This window comes from Mizuhopecten yessoensis, unplaced genomic scaffold (assembly GCF_002113885.1).
Source record: "Mizuhopecten yessoensis strain PY_sf001 unplaced genomic scaffold, ASM211388v2 scaffold245, whole genome shotgun sequence".
Classification (NCBI taxonomy): domain Eukaryota; kingdom Metazoa; phylum Mollusca; class Bivalvia; order Pectinida; family Pectinidae; genus Mizuhopecten; species Mizuhopecten yessoensis.
This window is the reverse complement of record NW_018403450.1, coordinates 498,181-514,121: the sequence shown is the minus strand read 5'-3', so window position 1 is coordinate 514,121 and position 15,941 is coordinate 498,181. Positions and strand designations below refer to the sequence as shown.

The window sequence follows — 15,941 nt, the reverse complement described above, 5'->3', positions numbered from 1 at the left end:
TTTACATAAGACTACCCCCTAATGGTGTAACCTGTTAATTCAGACCATCCCCTAATGGTGTGACCCTTTACATAAGACTACCCCCTAATGGTGTAACCTGTTAATTCAGACCATCCCCTAATGGTGTGACCCTTTACATAAGACTACCCCCTAATGGTGTAACCTGTTAATTCAGACCATCCCCTAATGGTGTGACCCTTTACATAAGACTACCCCCTAATGGTGTAACCTGTTAATTCAGACCATCCCCTAATGGTGTGACCCTTTACATAAGACTACCCCCTAATGGTGTAACCTGTTAATTCAGACCATCCCCTAATGGTGTGACCCTTTACATAAGACTACCCCCTAATGGTGTAACCTGTTAATTCAGACCATCCCCTAATGGTGTGACCCTTTACATAAGACTACCCCCTAATGGTGTAACCTGTTAATTCAGACCATCCCCTAATGGTGTGACCCTTTACATAAGACTACCCCCTAATGGTGTAACCTGTTAATTCAGACCATCCCCTAATGGTGTGACCCTTTACATAAGACTACCCCCTAATGGTGTAACCTGTTAATTCAGACCATCCCCTAATGGTGTGACCCTTTACATAAGACTACCCCCTAATGGTGTAACCTGTTAATTCAGACCATCCCCTAATGGTGTGACCCTTTACATAAGACTACCCCCTAATGGTGTAACCTGTTAATTCAGACCATCCCCTAATGGTGTGACCCTTTACATAAGACTACCCCCTAATGGTGTAACCTGTTAATTCAGACCATCCCCTAATGGTGTGACCCATCACATAAGACTACCCCCTAAAGGTGTGACCTGTTAATTCAGACCATCCCCTAATGGTGTGACCCATCACATAAGACTACCCCCTAAAGGTGTGACCTGTTAATTCAGACCATCCCCTAATGGTGTGACCCATCACATAAGACGATCCCCTAATGATGTGAATGTTACTTTACAAAATAATGTGACTTTTAGTGAATCTTGCATAATCTGACATATTATTATTGTAACACCCTATCATTTCTGACATGCAAATGCAATATTTCTTATACTTTACTGAAACCACCTTTTCAACCAATTCATTACTCTCCATTGTATAAGATGTTTTCCCTGTGCATTAGATTGAGATATCTAATTCTATTGGCCTACTTCTGCTGCCAGACAGCAGATTTCACGTAAATCTTTAAATTGTTAATTGTAAGGTTGGGTGTGAAAAATAGCCTTACTATATATAAAACAGAATAAACAAAATCTTGTTAGAAATTCAGGCCACAGACAAATCAATACCTAAAACAGAAGGGCCTTGGTGTTCTGTTGGGTTCAGTGATTAAAAATTAATTTGGCTATGATATAAGTCCCCCTTCCTTTGGATAATTCCTGCTATATTTTCCCAAAAATCAATTAAAAAATCACATTATTTTACGTAAGTCATGCTTTTTGTTGGTAGAAAAGCCCCTTTGTCGAAAAGAGGTAGACAATTCACTATTTAGTTTTCGTGGAAGGATTGATGTATATATATGTATATATATGTATATTAATGTATATATATGGGATTTTTACCGTCTATATTACTTCTTTGACCCATATGTATATATATGTATATATATATATATATATTTATGAATATATATATGAGATTTTTACCGTCTATATTACTTCTTTGACCCATATGTATATATATGTATATATATATATCAAGGGTTTTGGTTTTAGTTTGTTTTGTGACAGGTACGTACAATGTTAAGAAGGGCCCATATTGGGTCAGGATTTGAGTGATTTTTTTTTATTAATCATTGGTTACCATTAGATAATGAATGATCTGTTAATAATTATTTTTTTTAAATATTTTTTGAAGCCGTCCATGCTGTTGTTGCAAGTGGTTTGCAAATAAAATTAATACAATGTAAGAAATACGTTCCTTCAATCAATAAATCTGTTATTTATAGTCCTAAGTAGGCTTGAAAGGAAAGGTAAGTCGGTGAGGATGCCAATATCGCAGGATAATTCTGTTTCTTTAATCTTGTTTAAGTATCTACCAAGGGGATAGGCTTGAAATCCTTGAATCCCTCTACGTAACACTCAATATTATCTATACACAATTGTATAACGTCTATAATCGATCATGAGATCTAGATCTGCGGTCAACTAATCAGTTTATTGGCCTATTAGACTAAGAGTCTATAAAGTAGATTTATCAGAACACCATTTTGTACCAACAGGCCCAGTGTAAGAGAGATGTTTTCCGTTTGCTTTCTGGCAAGTAAAATACATATACAGCACATTTGCATTAATAAGCTATGCTAAACGCCATACCTCTTTTCCTGATAACAGACCTACACATGTATTTACAAAATGATGGCAATTAAAGGATTTGAAGGGGCCAAAAAATATTTATACTTGCAAGCAGCACATGTTACTTTGCACCAAACCTGTTAGTTGTTTACAAAACATTTCCAATGTTCAAAAGGAAGGTAAAGAAAGAATAGCATGTGGATTCAGTTTGAGTTTAAATGGATCCATGTGGATTTTCCTTTATACAGTAAACTACCCTTAACTTCAGTTTGTATATAATAGTTATGGACTGTTGGAGCAGGACACTTCCGTTGATGAGGCAGCTCAACCAATTAACTCAGTCACCCCTGGAATTTCATAATAAACTATTCCAACATTTGAATTGGAAGAGTTCAAATATGTCTTCAGGGGTAAATCAGTTAAAGAGATAGTATAACAATCTGCACTGCAAATTTCTATCTTGGCTGAGTTAACATTTTGTTGTTTTTTTCATCTTCATTATTTTCCATAAAAGTCCCGCTGGGATTTCTTTCCAGAAATGATTTATCTAAGTTATAGCCATGCCGGCAAAATGGATTTCAATGCATAGTTCCAACTTTCAGTATTGGTACAGCTGGGTCCTTCAGGGCCTTTCACATGAAGCGTAACTGATTCGTGAACATTTCCTTTTAAATATAATTTTGTAATTCTGATGTTTCTTCACATTATTGTCCTGCACTTCAATTGACTTCATATAGTGTTGTTTATTAAACACGGTCAAGAAATAACATGATTATACGAACATTTCTACGTCTACTACAGTTTACCGTAAAAGGTTCAGGAAGAAATTGAAATTTGAGCTGTACTCAAGGTAACAATCACATTACGTCTTAAAATTTGACAACCCAACAACATTATTTCATTTAATCATTGGAAATAGGAAACAGGCACACTTTATAAAATAGATTTGATTCGATAGTAGTTATGTAACAACAAATTATTTTCGAAATTATTTTGATATCTTGCCAGAGATCAGATACTGAAGCTGCTGATATATATAATGGAACCTGTTATGCTATTGATTCTTGAATAAATTTGAAATTTAAAACTATGCAATTTGGTGTAAATTTTTTATGATTTTTAAAGTTGAACATATTTGTTATAATTATAAAATGACTCAGGTTTAGAGGAATGGAGTAAAAAATACAAAGCCAAATATATCTACACAAAAAAGTATCCTGATACAATACACAGAAAGTATCATGATTTGATACACAAGAAAGTATCGTGATGCGATACACAATAAAGTATCATGATACAATACACAAGAAAGTATCGTGATACAATACACAACAAAGTATCATGATACGATACACAAGAAAGAATTGCGATGCGATACACAAGAAAGTATCATGATGCGATACACAAGAAAGTATCATGATGCGATACACAAGAAAGAATCATGATGCGATACACAAGAAGGAATCGTGATACACAAGAAAGTATCGTGATTGGATACACAAGAAAGTATTGCGATGCGATACAAAAGAAAGTATTGTGATGCGATACACAAGAAAGTATCATGATGCGAAACACAAGAAAGTATCGTGATGCGATACACAAGAAAGTATCGTGATGCGATACACAAGAAAGTATCGCGATACAATACACAAGAAAGTATCGTGATGCGTTACACAAGAAAGTATCGTGATGCGATACACAAGAAAGAATCGTGTCGGATACACAAGAAAGAATCGTGATACACAAGAAAGTATCGTGATGCGATACAAAAGAAAGTATCATGATACACAAGAAAGTATTGTGATGCGAAACACAAGAAAGTATCGTGACGCGATATACAAGAAAGTATCGTGATACAATACACAAGAAAGTATCATGATGCGATACACAAGAAAGTTTCGTGATGCGATACACAAGAAAGAATCATGATGCGATACACAAGAAGGAATCGTGATACACAAGAAAGTATCGTGATGCACAAGAAAGTATCGTGATTGGATACACAAGAAAGTATTGTGATGCGATACAAAAGAAAGTATTGTGATGCGATACACAAGAAAGTATCATGATGCGAAACACAAGAAAGTATCGTGATGCGATACACAAGAAAGTATTGTGATGCAATACACAAGAAAGTATCGCGATACAATACACAAGAAAGTATTGTGATGCGATACACAAGATAGAATCGTGTCGGATACACAAGAAAGAAACGTGATACACAAGAAAGTATCGTGATGCGATACAAAAGAAAGTATCATGATACACAAGAAAGTATCATGATACAATACACAACAAAGTACTATGATGTGAAACACAAGAAAGTATCCTGATACAATACACAAGAAAGTATCATGATACAATACACAAGAAAGTATCGTGATACAATACACAAGAAAGTATCATGATACAATACACAAGAAAATATCGTGATACAATACACAACAAAGTATCATGATACGATACACAAAAAAGTATCGTGATGCGATACACAAGAAAGAATCGTGATACAATACAAAAGAAAGTATCATGATACAATAGACAAGAAAGTATCATGATATGATACACAAGAAAGTATCATGATGCAATACACAAGAAAATATCGTGATACAATACACAACAAAGTATCATGATACGATACACAAAAAAGTATCGTGATGCGATACACAAGAAAGAATCGTGATACAATACAAAAGAAAGTATCATGATACAATAGACAAGAAAGTATCATGATATGATACACAAGAAAGTATCATGATGCAATACACAAGAAAATATCGTGATACAATACACAACAAAGTATCATGATACGATACACAAAAAAGTATCGTGATGCGATACACAAGAAAGAATCGTGATACAATACAAAAGAAAGTATCATGATACATTACACAAGAAAGTATCATGATACAATACACAAGAAAGTATCATGATATGATACACAAGAAAGTATCGTGATACAATAGACAAGAAAGTATCATAATATGATACACAAGAAAGTATCGCGATACAATACACAAGAAAGTATCGTGATGCGATACACAAGAAAGTATCGTGATGCGATACACAAGAAAGTATTATGATACAGTACACAAGAAAGTATTGTGATACACAAGAAAGTATCCTGATGCGATATACAAGAAAGAATTGTAATGTGATACACAAGAAAGTATGGTGATGCAATATACAAGAAAGTATCGCGATACAATATACAAGAAAGTATCGCAATATACAATACACAAGAAAGTATTGTGAAACATTACACAAGAAAGTATCGCGATACAATAAACAAGAAAGTATTGTGATCTGATAAACAAGAAAGTATCATGATAAAATACACAAGAAAGTATCGTGATACAATAAACAAAAAGTATTGTGATAAAAAAGAAAGTATCGTGATGCAATACACAAGAAAGTATTGTAATGCGATACACAAGAAAGTATCGTGATGCGATACACAAGAAAGTATCGTGATACAATATGCAAGAAAGTATTGTGATACGATAAACAAGAAAGTATTGCGATACAATATACAAGATAGTATCGTGATGCAATATACAAGATAGTATCGTGATACAATACACAAGAAAGTATCGCGATACAATATACAAGATAGTATCGTGATACAATATACAAGATTGTATCGTGATGCATTACACAAGATAGTATCGTGATACAATACACAAGATAGTATCGTGATACAATAGACAAGATAGTATCGTAATACAATAGACAAGATAGTATCGTGATACAAGACACAAGATAGTATCGTGATACAATACACATGACGCGATATACAAGAAAGTATCGTGATACAATAGACAAGAGAGTATCGTGATACAATACACAAGAGAGTATCGTGATACAATATACAAGATAGTATCTTGATACAATACACAAGATAGTATTGTGATACAATAGACAAGATAGTATTGTGATACAATATACAAGATAGTATCGTGATGCAATACACAAGATAGTATCGTGATACAATAGACAAGATAGTATCGCGATACAATATACAAGATAGGATCGTGATACAATACACAAGATAGTATCGTGATACAATAGACAAGATAGTATCGCGATACAATATACAAGATAGGATCGTGATACAATACACAAGATAGTATCGTGATACAATAGACAAGATAGGATTGTGATACAATACAAATTTATGAATCATTTTAGCCTAACAGGTACATTGTAGGAAGGTAAAAATAACTTCTATTAGTTAAGATTGACAAGTGTTGCAGCGAATCTTCATGGATTGTTATTCTGTCACATCTATCATTCCTATATAACACATCTGAAAAAAGGTTATGTAAAAGCCTTGGGTTTTACCAAATTTGAAAACCCCTCGGGTGAAATTTCCCTATCTTACACACTTGAGCATGAAAGATTCTTATATTCTTTCCAGCAAGGTTTATTAAAGAAAATAATCCTAAAACAGAAAACCATCTCAACTGAAAAATTCTAGAAATTGCTTCGACACTTCAAGTGAGATATCTGAAGTGTTAACGCAGAAACATTTTGCAATTAATATTCCAGATAGATTTTTTATACTGAAACAGTTTTTATGAATATTGACTTTGAGCCTTATAACTGTAACTAACCTAGCACAAAACACAATGACATACTGCTTTACTGCACATCAAGGCAATAACTGGGTACATAAATCTCTAATGGAGTTTTCTGAAATATCATTTAAATCATTTTGTCCCTAAATGAAGCTTTAATTAATATTTCATAGTAAAAATGTCTTTAATGGAACTAAGGGATGAGTAGACACTGTCATTGCATGCTGGTGAATCAGCATTTGTAATTACTTTGTAGCAGGAAATCGGTGTAAAACAAATCCTCTGAGATCCTTATTGTCTGGGGATAAATTCTCAGGTCAAGCTTTTTGTTATCACTACAAATAAAACAATCTCCAACACAGCAACAAATTTTTCTTTTTCTTTTTTTTGAAATGCCTACCCGGTAAGTGCTCTAAGAAAGCATAATAGACTATTATCACCTTGCTTCACCCTTACAGAGTTGATATATCTTCATTTGTAAGAATTTTAATAAAAATAAAGTCAAATACATTATACTTAAAACTTAAAGATCATCTGCTTAAAACCAAAGCACCCACATCATAATACAAATATGTGTTATTGTCTTGGGGCATACTCTGTTATCTGAAGCACAGGACATCAATCAATTTTGAAATGGGAATCACAACTTTTTTGTCAATTGATGAATCACTGCAACACTTCCAAGTCGAATGTAATTCTTACAGACTTGGATAGCTTAATACTCACTGTTCTTGAAGTAAATTTGTCGACAGAAAGTTATTTTTTTCATAAAATAACCCGTTTTTTCTTAAGTTTGTAAATTGTCCTATCAACTTCAATATTGCTAGATTTGACTACATATGTATACATGATTAACAAGCACAATAAGTACCTTTGAGATCAGCTCGTCGTGGTTGGCCAGATGCGCTCGACAGTGCACACAGCTATAGGTACGGTGGCATTTGTTCGGCAGGTAAGCTTGAAATGTTTTCACCATTTTGCGTGATGAAATACATGAAAACTTTTGTCAAAGTTGTGTTTTTTTCTTTTATCACCTTTCAATTCTTCTCAACCTCTTCTTAATGACCAATGTCAGATTTGCTGTCATATGGCAGCTATACCACCACAGCGTCTATAAGTACAATGTCTACTCTCCAGCCACTGTGACGATCAGGTGGCTCTGGGCGTGTATCCCTCCTCAGGCTGGGTAACTGGACGTCTACCTTCCCAAACGCAAGGTTATACTCAAGCTCACCGCCAACCCTTTTCTGTAATGGAAAGAAAATCAATTTGACTATATGTTCTTGTAGCATGCCTCATGTCACGTTCTCCAGTGTTGAACCATATCCAGCGAGTGTAGTCCATGTGTGGTTCAAACTGCTCAACATTTAGAATACAAATAAGGGATGACCTAATAAGAAAACATCATACGATGATTCATCGACAGACTAACTGAGTCATCTGATTACCACAATTTGACATTCAAAACCTACATTTTAGATTTTCTAATTTCTCATTAGCTCTTTCTGATATGGCAAAACGTTCAATTTCATTTTCATAGAGATTGCAAATGGTACTATTGGGACTAATTACAACTCAATTCTCTTTGGCATTATTTGAATTTTAAAAATCATCTTCAACTGTTTTGAAATTTCAAAATATGATGTGGCAGCCACTGAAACACTGATTACACGGGAACAGCTTCAGTGCACAACAAAATGAAGAATACTCAATAAATGACATACAGGCTTACAATGTCACTATGTTGATTGTTTAGTGGAAAATATAATTGAGTGTAAACAATTTCTTTCTTACACCCTATTACACGTGTGTGACATAACAATGGGACAACAATGATGTGATGGCATGAAATCGGAAACATTTTGATGCAGCGATGCGAAAATTGTGATGCCTTCTTTTGGTTTCTTTGCTAATTCTGGTGACAGGAATGAGATAGAAAAAAACATTCATGCCCAGGGGATACAGATTGGAGATATTCTACCCTCAGGGTTTTCATATGTTTACACATCTCTCTGCAAGCCTCAGTTTTACCAAAATCCCTTGGTAGGAATTTCCCTTTCCTACATCCATGATGACCCCATGGCAACATGGATCTCTGTCTTTTCTTTTCACTTCAGACAGTAACTCTCTTTCTTTTCTTAGGTGTCCCCAAAAGCACCTGGCTTCTATGATCTAAGAACTCCAGGGACATAAATATCCCCTCAGTCATTCCTCAGCAGCCAGACGTTTCCTTTGTAATAATGCTTATTATCACTTGACTACGTTATAATTAGACCATGCTGGTAAGAACGATGTTTGACAGAATGTGACATATATTAATGTGGAACCTCTAATAAATATACAATAGTTGTAATACAGGAAATGTATCTCCATGGTGACAACAACAAAGATTTTGATCTATACAACAAACTGCCAGTAGGTCAGTGATGCTGATGCTACATCTCCTTAATCAGTTTCCTCAGGAACAGGTATATTATCATTTCCTTAATCACATTTTATGTGACATATATGTCTTCCTGTTGTTTTCTACTTTTGTAAGGGTGATAACAATACTCTATAAAAAGACAACTAATATGTTAAATGTCTTTTACATCACAAATCAAAATGACTTTAGATAAAACTATGATCATATAACTTTTCCATAAAAAAACACCTTTTGCAAAAATTAAAATATGTATAATCTTCTACTGAAGCAATTCTCCGCTCATTTAACAGCCAGTAGGAACCTTTGCCCTTTTAGAATGACTCATAATAATTACTGTCTGCCAGCACTGAGGTTAATAGCTTTGTCTAATAATGGTTTATTGACACTCACAGCACATATGTCCATCATCATAGCTAGCCTTTTTAATGGTTTTAGCTACATACAAATTCCCTATATTTACTGAAACAAAGCATTAGATCACATCAGTGTCATTTATCGTACTTGCTGGTGGAAAGCTAAATAAACTTACACACCAATGTACGGTGAGCTGTTAAGACCACAATATGACATTTTTCTGCTTTAGATCTGTTGTAAGTCACTGACCGAACAAAGTCCCCTTCATCACTATTACCAGTCGTATTCCAAGATCAATCAGAGATGGCTAGACAATGGGTCATGTGCCAGCGGATATTCCCAAGGTCAAACAGGTATTGGCAAGGTCAAAACTATGGGTAGAGTTTTTTGTCCTATCAGATGTTTTATTGTTTCATTTACAAATATATCTGTAATTTTATGAATTTAATTTAAAACTTGTAAAAATTCCTGCGACAATTAAGAACAACATTTGTTGTCAACGAGGGCATAAAACATGACCAGATCCAATTAACATAACAGTTGAAAAAATCGCTAAAGGGCAAATCTGTTCAAACTACTTTTTCTCCAAGAAATGTTAAAGCATTGAACTTTTTGTTCAAAGTTAAATGTCTTTCGTGTGAATAATGTAAATCAGACTTTGAAAAAGCCCCTGCGAGAGGGTATTCATGAAATCATGAATGGTCATGAACAATTCATGAACATTCATGAATACAGACAGTTTGAAATTCATGAATACTTATTCATGAATATTCATCAACCGGCTTTCATGCATTCTTCATGAACTTTTATGAATAATTAATAAATTCATTAAAATGCATGAATCTGCATGAAGTTTGTGATTATGAATTATTCATGGACTTTAATGCACAGCAAAAATTCATTAAAATTCATCAGAATTCATGAAAGGCATATCCTTGAGAAATCATGAACTTTGATGAATTTAAATGAATAATGCAAATTCATTAAAATTCATCAAAATTTCTTAAAGATTGACCGAGCAGAAATCATGAACTTTGATGAATATTTCAAATACACAAAATTCACTATTATTCATGAAATTATGAATGATGAGAAAACTCAGTATCCTCAGAAACCTTTTTTTTTCATGTGGTTATTTCAACTCCATGTCCATTTTGCATGAATGTATATAATAATGTAAATATATATAATATATAAATATAATTGCCAATTTTGCAGGAAGTATACATAAATTATATTATGGAGTTCGCTCTGTATTGATTTTATTGACTTTGGGAAGCACTGTAATTACTGGGAGCAGCGGTGGCTCAGTCAGTTGTTAAGGTCACAGACTACAAATCACATGCTTCTCACCTCCTTATGTATATATATATATATATACACATTGAAAATAACACTGGAATTTCAGTGAGATTCCACTGGAATGAAATATTTCAGTGGAATACCACTGGAATTCCAGAGAAGAAAACAAAAATCCTGTGGAATTCCAGTGAAGCAAAAAAATACAAGTAGAATTCCACTGGAAAAAAATCACTGGAATTATATTTCTACTGGAATATTAATTCCAATGGAACTATAACTCCTCTGACAATCCATGCAGAGGTGATGAGATCTGAAATACATTTTGCATGAAGTGGTATTAACTAGAAAAAATGGAACAATACATCAGTTTAACAATTTTTTAATAGATATATTACCCTTTACAAAGACAATTGTAGGCTAGCTATTAACGTACATGAGTTTATACAAAATATGACTATGTTAAGTCAGTTATGTTCAAGTGTTTAACACTTATGAATGTGAGATTTGGTGTTATTTGGACTAAGATGAACTTCTTTCCTAGTCTACTGCAATGAACTAATACAGTGTCTCCAGTCAACTAGTTCAAAAACATGAATGCAGAGTGATTTTTCAGCATGCTCCTTTAACACGGGCATGGTAATGGCATTTTTCAAATTCTGACTCAATATGTCCCAGACTTGCAAGGACATTCAGAGATATTGGCACAGCTGGTAAAAAGTCATCCTGGCAGTTCATTATTTTCATTATTGTTTTGTATATTGTCTTTGTCATTGTGTATTATTTTCTGCACCTGAAGATTTTGTGTAAACGCTGCTTTGCTCATTGATGGATGGGACACAAACCTATGAAACTGATAGCACAGCCATTCAAGTTTAGTCATAGTATCAGAATTAGGAATTTTGTTGACTGCTAATTCTGAGTTGAATACAGTGAAGTCATAAGAACTACACCAGTCACAATTCATTTCCTTTTGGTTCTCATCTTCGGAATCACTGTTGGCCTCTGAATCATCCTGTTCAGGATCTGTCATCTCCTGATCAGATTCTGAGTATATTGAACCCTGGTCTTCATGCCAATTGGCCATATCCTCTAGATCTTGGTTTAATTTATCATCAGAGCTTGTCTCTGAATCTGATCTGAAATATATAATTTGTATGATATACTGAACACGCCAATTACCAATTAATTATCATCTACCATATTTATCCTTCAATAAGCCCAGGGAGCAAGTGTAAAATATTGGGTGGTCTAATTGCAGACATATATATATTACACGCTACATGTATATATAGGGAAATGAATTAAAAAATAATGAAATTCATAATGATATTGGGGGGAGGGTGTTATTACCTGCAGGCATGGGCTTATTGCGGATGGAACTATTGTTTATTGAAGACCAAATTCAGAATTGTTTCCAGCTTGGTTTACAATGTTTAACATCCTTAGTAAATAGTCGGGTAGTTCAAGGATGTCAAGCCATTTCTAAATTTGAGACTAGTGTATTTTGAAGTTTGTTTAATGACATCAGTTAGTCACCGACAAAGCGGGACACCTGAACAGGAAAGATCATGAACCTTCACACTTTTATAAACTGAAAGCGAGATGAGATCTTTGAGATCAGGGAGTTCTATATGAGGTAATTGACAAGATAGCTAATTATCTCAGGGCCGCAATTAATATTTACTAAAGAAATTGTTGTCCAATGTTTACCAGTAAATACTGGCATGGCTGGTAAGTTGACAGTATATTTACTGGTAATTAACATTGGACATAAACATTTTCAGTCAACATTGCTCAGAATAATTCCAACTGCCAGTTGCAGTAAAAATAATAATCTAAACATTTTATTTAGATCATAGATCATGAACAGGATTTTTTTTTTATTTTTTCGTTATGTAAAGTACAAGTATTAGTTCACAATTGGTACAATATTATACAACATAATCCTCAAAAACGAAGAGATACTTGACTTCGATTATACCCAGGATTTTACCGTCGCCATGCGGTGAAAATAATCACAAGCATTTAAAATTCTGACAGTAAATTGAGATATTTATCATTTCAAGATAACAGTATTACTATCGATAGTAATTGACTTAATCGTCCATATTCCTTTATAAGATTTAACGTTAGGTCTGTCAATTTACTGTCAGAATTTCGAACGCCTGTGAAATATTCGGTGACTTAGTGGCACAAAACAGCGACACGCCTACACCTCTGGACTTTTTACAAAAACTTTTAATTGAAATAACTACGGAAACAACATGGCATTGCTCCTTAAGTTAATTTAATCAACGTATGATGGCCTTAGTCTTACCTAGTGTGCGAAAATCCAGGGGAAACTGGAGTTGTTGACATGCTGTCGGGCGAATGTTCAAACTCCAATTCCTATCCATTGTTTGCATCGCCGTCATTGAGATGAAGCCCGTATCTTTTTATATGTGTTTTAATCTTCCTTTCATCGATTGGTGTGCCTGTTTATCGACAGACAAAGTTACATGGTCTTTTTTCGCACCGAAGTCATTCCATGCCATATTTTTATAAATTGACTTCCGGTAGGATCGGAGCGAATAGAGGAATTATTCTGATTGGACGAAATTAATCCCGCGCCAAATACGCTTCAGAAGAAAGTGGAGATGGAGAAATTTTCGAAAGACGGCAGGAAGGTTATCGAAGCCGAAGGTAAGAATCTGATTGGGATTTTATGAAATACTTGTATGAAATGTTAAAACTATGTGTAATTATGTGAAACCAGTCTGTGATCATGATGTTACAACGGTTTACATTGGCAACAACTCATCTGATTCGTCATATTACGGACTTATATAATCTAATCTAATTCCGTGGTCATATTTACCGTGCGGGTTTAGCAATGATATCGATACTGAAAATTATACGTTAGAAAACAGAATTGAATATATTACTGAGTGCTAATGGTTACTGCGTCCAAATTACCAAACGTGTGTGCGTGTGCACCCAATCCCACCCTGCCGAATTTGAAGTTTACAGTATGAATGCACCTCTTGAGATAGTTCTTAACTTGTATGAAATTTGCAGATAGATAATATATAATTTCAATAAAAATTACTGTCCCACTTGTGTGATATCAAAGCCCCCCCCCCCCCCAAAAAATAAGGTTGATGTACAGGGGCTTTGAAAATACAGGTAGGCCTATATACTAATTTCTACAGTATTTTATAAGATAAATGAAAAATTATTAACTTTTTTCTTATTCAGAAAATGGGATTACTCCTAAAATTTACTGACGCGGACATCAGAGATGCATTCGATTGCTTGATGGATCGTTTTGAAGTGTGCCAGATACAGAGTCGTCATGCTTTGCTGACATCGACACAAACAGGCAGTATTATTAGCAGCCAGAACCTGAAGATGTAAGCTTTAGTGCAAGATCTTCAAATGATAATTAAAGCATATGTGTACAAGCTCAGAAGATAACACCAGCCTGCAGGATGACAGTGATGTGTAAAATGTCCCAAGATATACAGCGAAAGATTTGCTATTGAAAAAGGATAAAAGAGGAATACCTAAAGCACCACAACAGTTTTTCAGCAATCTCATGCAAGATGCGGCAGACACGTACTGGCAATATTTAAAAAAAAGATCTCCCCTTGCACCAAATATTCTTGGAAAATAACAACGGTTTTTTAAAAATGTATTATCAGTGACACCTCAATTAAGCAGACATACAAAGAGGTATGGCAAATACTAGGAATAATTTTGCAAAACAAAAGAGAATATCTTTTAGATAAAAGTTTAGGCAAAAGAAGTTCTACCAAGAAAAATGACAACAGTAATAATTGGAACGTACAGTGTGGAGCTTGCAATTGGAAATAAAGTGTTTGTTACTGACAAAACAAAAACTTAATGGTGAAGGAATTATTATTTCCGATCCTAATTCCAAATTTGTTTAAAAAGCTTTGAACAAACTCAGTGATTTAGACGAAATAGAAGACGAACATTTCGAACTTCAAACACCATCAATTGTTACATGGAGAATGGATAGACTCGCAATAAGTAGACCGGGTAAAAAGTGTGCAAGTTCTACAACGAGGAAACCAGCATGTATTTGCATATACAATACAGATAAATTTCAAGAGTTTTGGGAAACCTGTATTCTACAACTCTAACCTAATAATGTCAGCTGTATCATATTCTTGAAACCACACAGACCATATGTGAACCATGCATCCATATTTCATATTTAACAATGCTAAATATGTAGCAGTAAAAACTTTTGCAAATATATATGTTATTCAACTGTCATTTTTTCATGTTTAAAAGATATTTGTGACGTTACTTGCATTATTTCTAACTTTAAACACAGCATGAATGATTATATATACCGTCATAACTGTAAATTCAGAATCTATTGAATGTCCATTATTATTGTTATCTTCATATAAGTGATTCCAATTTGAATTTCAGTGACCACTGGCTAGGTATTTCAGTGGAAATACCACTGGAATCCACTGGGCAATTTGGCCACAAATTCCAGGTCAAATTGCTGGTGGAATCCAGTGGTATTTCCTCTGGTATCCAAGTGGAATTCCATTGTTTATTTTCATATGGTATTAGACTTTCATGAACTTTCATGAAAGTTCATGAAATGTGGTAATTTGTACATGTTCATGAATGTTCATGAATATTTCAAGCATTTTCAATTCATGAACTTAAAATGGGACGTTTTCTTCATGAACATTCATGAACATTCATGAATTGTTGCCATTTTTCATGAATGTTCATGAATTCATATATTCATGAATATTCATGATTTTATATTCATGAAAGTTCATGATTTTACATTCATGAATATTCATGAATATTCATGAATTTATATTCATGAATTTTCATGAAATATTTTGCTCAAGATTATTCATGAAGTTTTAAGTTCATGAATTTCATGAAAATATTCATGAACAAATCAAGAACATTCATGAATATTATTCATGAATATTTC

The 15,941-nt window shown here is 34.0% G+C and overlaps 2 protein-coding genes and 1 long non-coding RNA gene across 5 annotated transcripts in view; 1 reads left to right on the top strand and 2 right to left on the bottom strand.

Moving 5' to 3' along the window:
* The window catches only part of LOC110445220 (protein yippee-like 1), a 64,472-nt gene that overhangs the window by 27,330 nt on the left and 21,201 nt on the right, over window positions 1-15,941 (bottom strand). For all 3 annotated transcript variants that reach the window (XR_002462333.1, XM_021489725.1, XM_021489735.1), the window contains exon 2: window positions 7,754-8,129. Coding sequence is in view for 2 of the 3 variants with exons in the window: in XM_021489725.1 (XP_021345400.1) it covers window positions 7,754-7,858 (105 nt within the window). In the remaining variant the exon portion in view is untranslated. The remainder of the gene's footprint in view (window positions 1-7,753; window positions 8,130-15,941) is intronic.
* Window positions 11,327-13,512, bottom strand: LOC110445209. The gene is made up of 2 exons (XM_021489717.1): window positions 13,281-13,512; window positions 11,327-12,099 (listed from the first exon to the last, which is right to left on the bottom strand). Exons 1-2 carry the CDS (start codon window positions 13,319-13,321, stop codon window positions 11,682-11,684), a joined length of 459 nt encoding a protein of 152 aa, XP_021345392.1. The 5' UTR covers window positions 13,322-13,512; the 3' UTR covers window positions 11,327-11,681.
* On the top strand, window positions 13,539-15,229 carry LOC110445239. Its single transcript, XR_002462336.1, has 2 exons — window positions 13,539-13,645; window positions 14,201-15,229. It is a non-coding gene; the product is annotated as an uncharacterized LOC110445239 (long non-coding RNA).

Coding starts and splice junctions, on each gene's coding strand:
- LOC110445209 (XM_021489717.1), bottom strand. CDS start 13,321: ATGTCAACAACTCCAGTTTCCCCTGGATTTTCGCACACTAG. Junction 12,100..13,280: donor CCTGGATTTTCGCACACTAG/GTAAGACTAAGG, acceptor TATATATTTCAG/ATCAGATTCAGAGACAAGCT.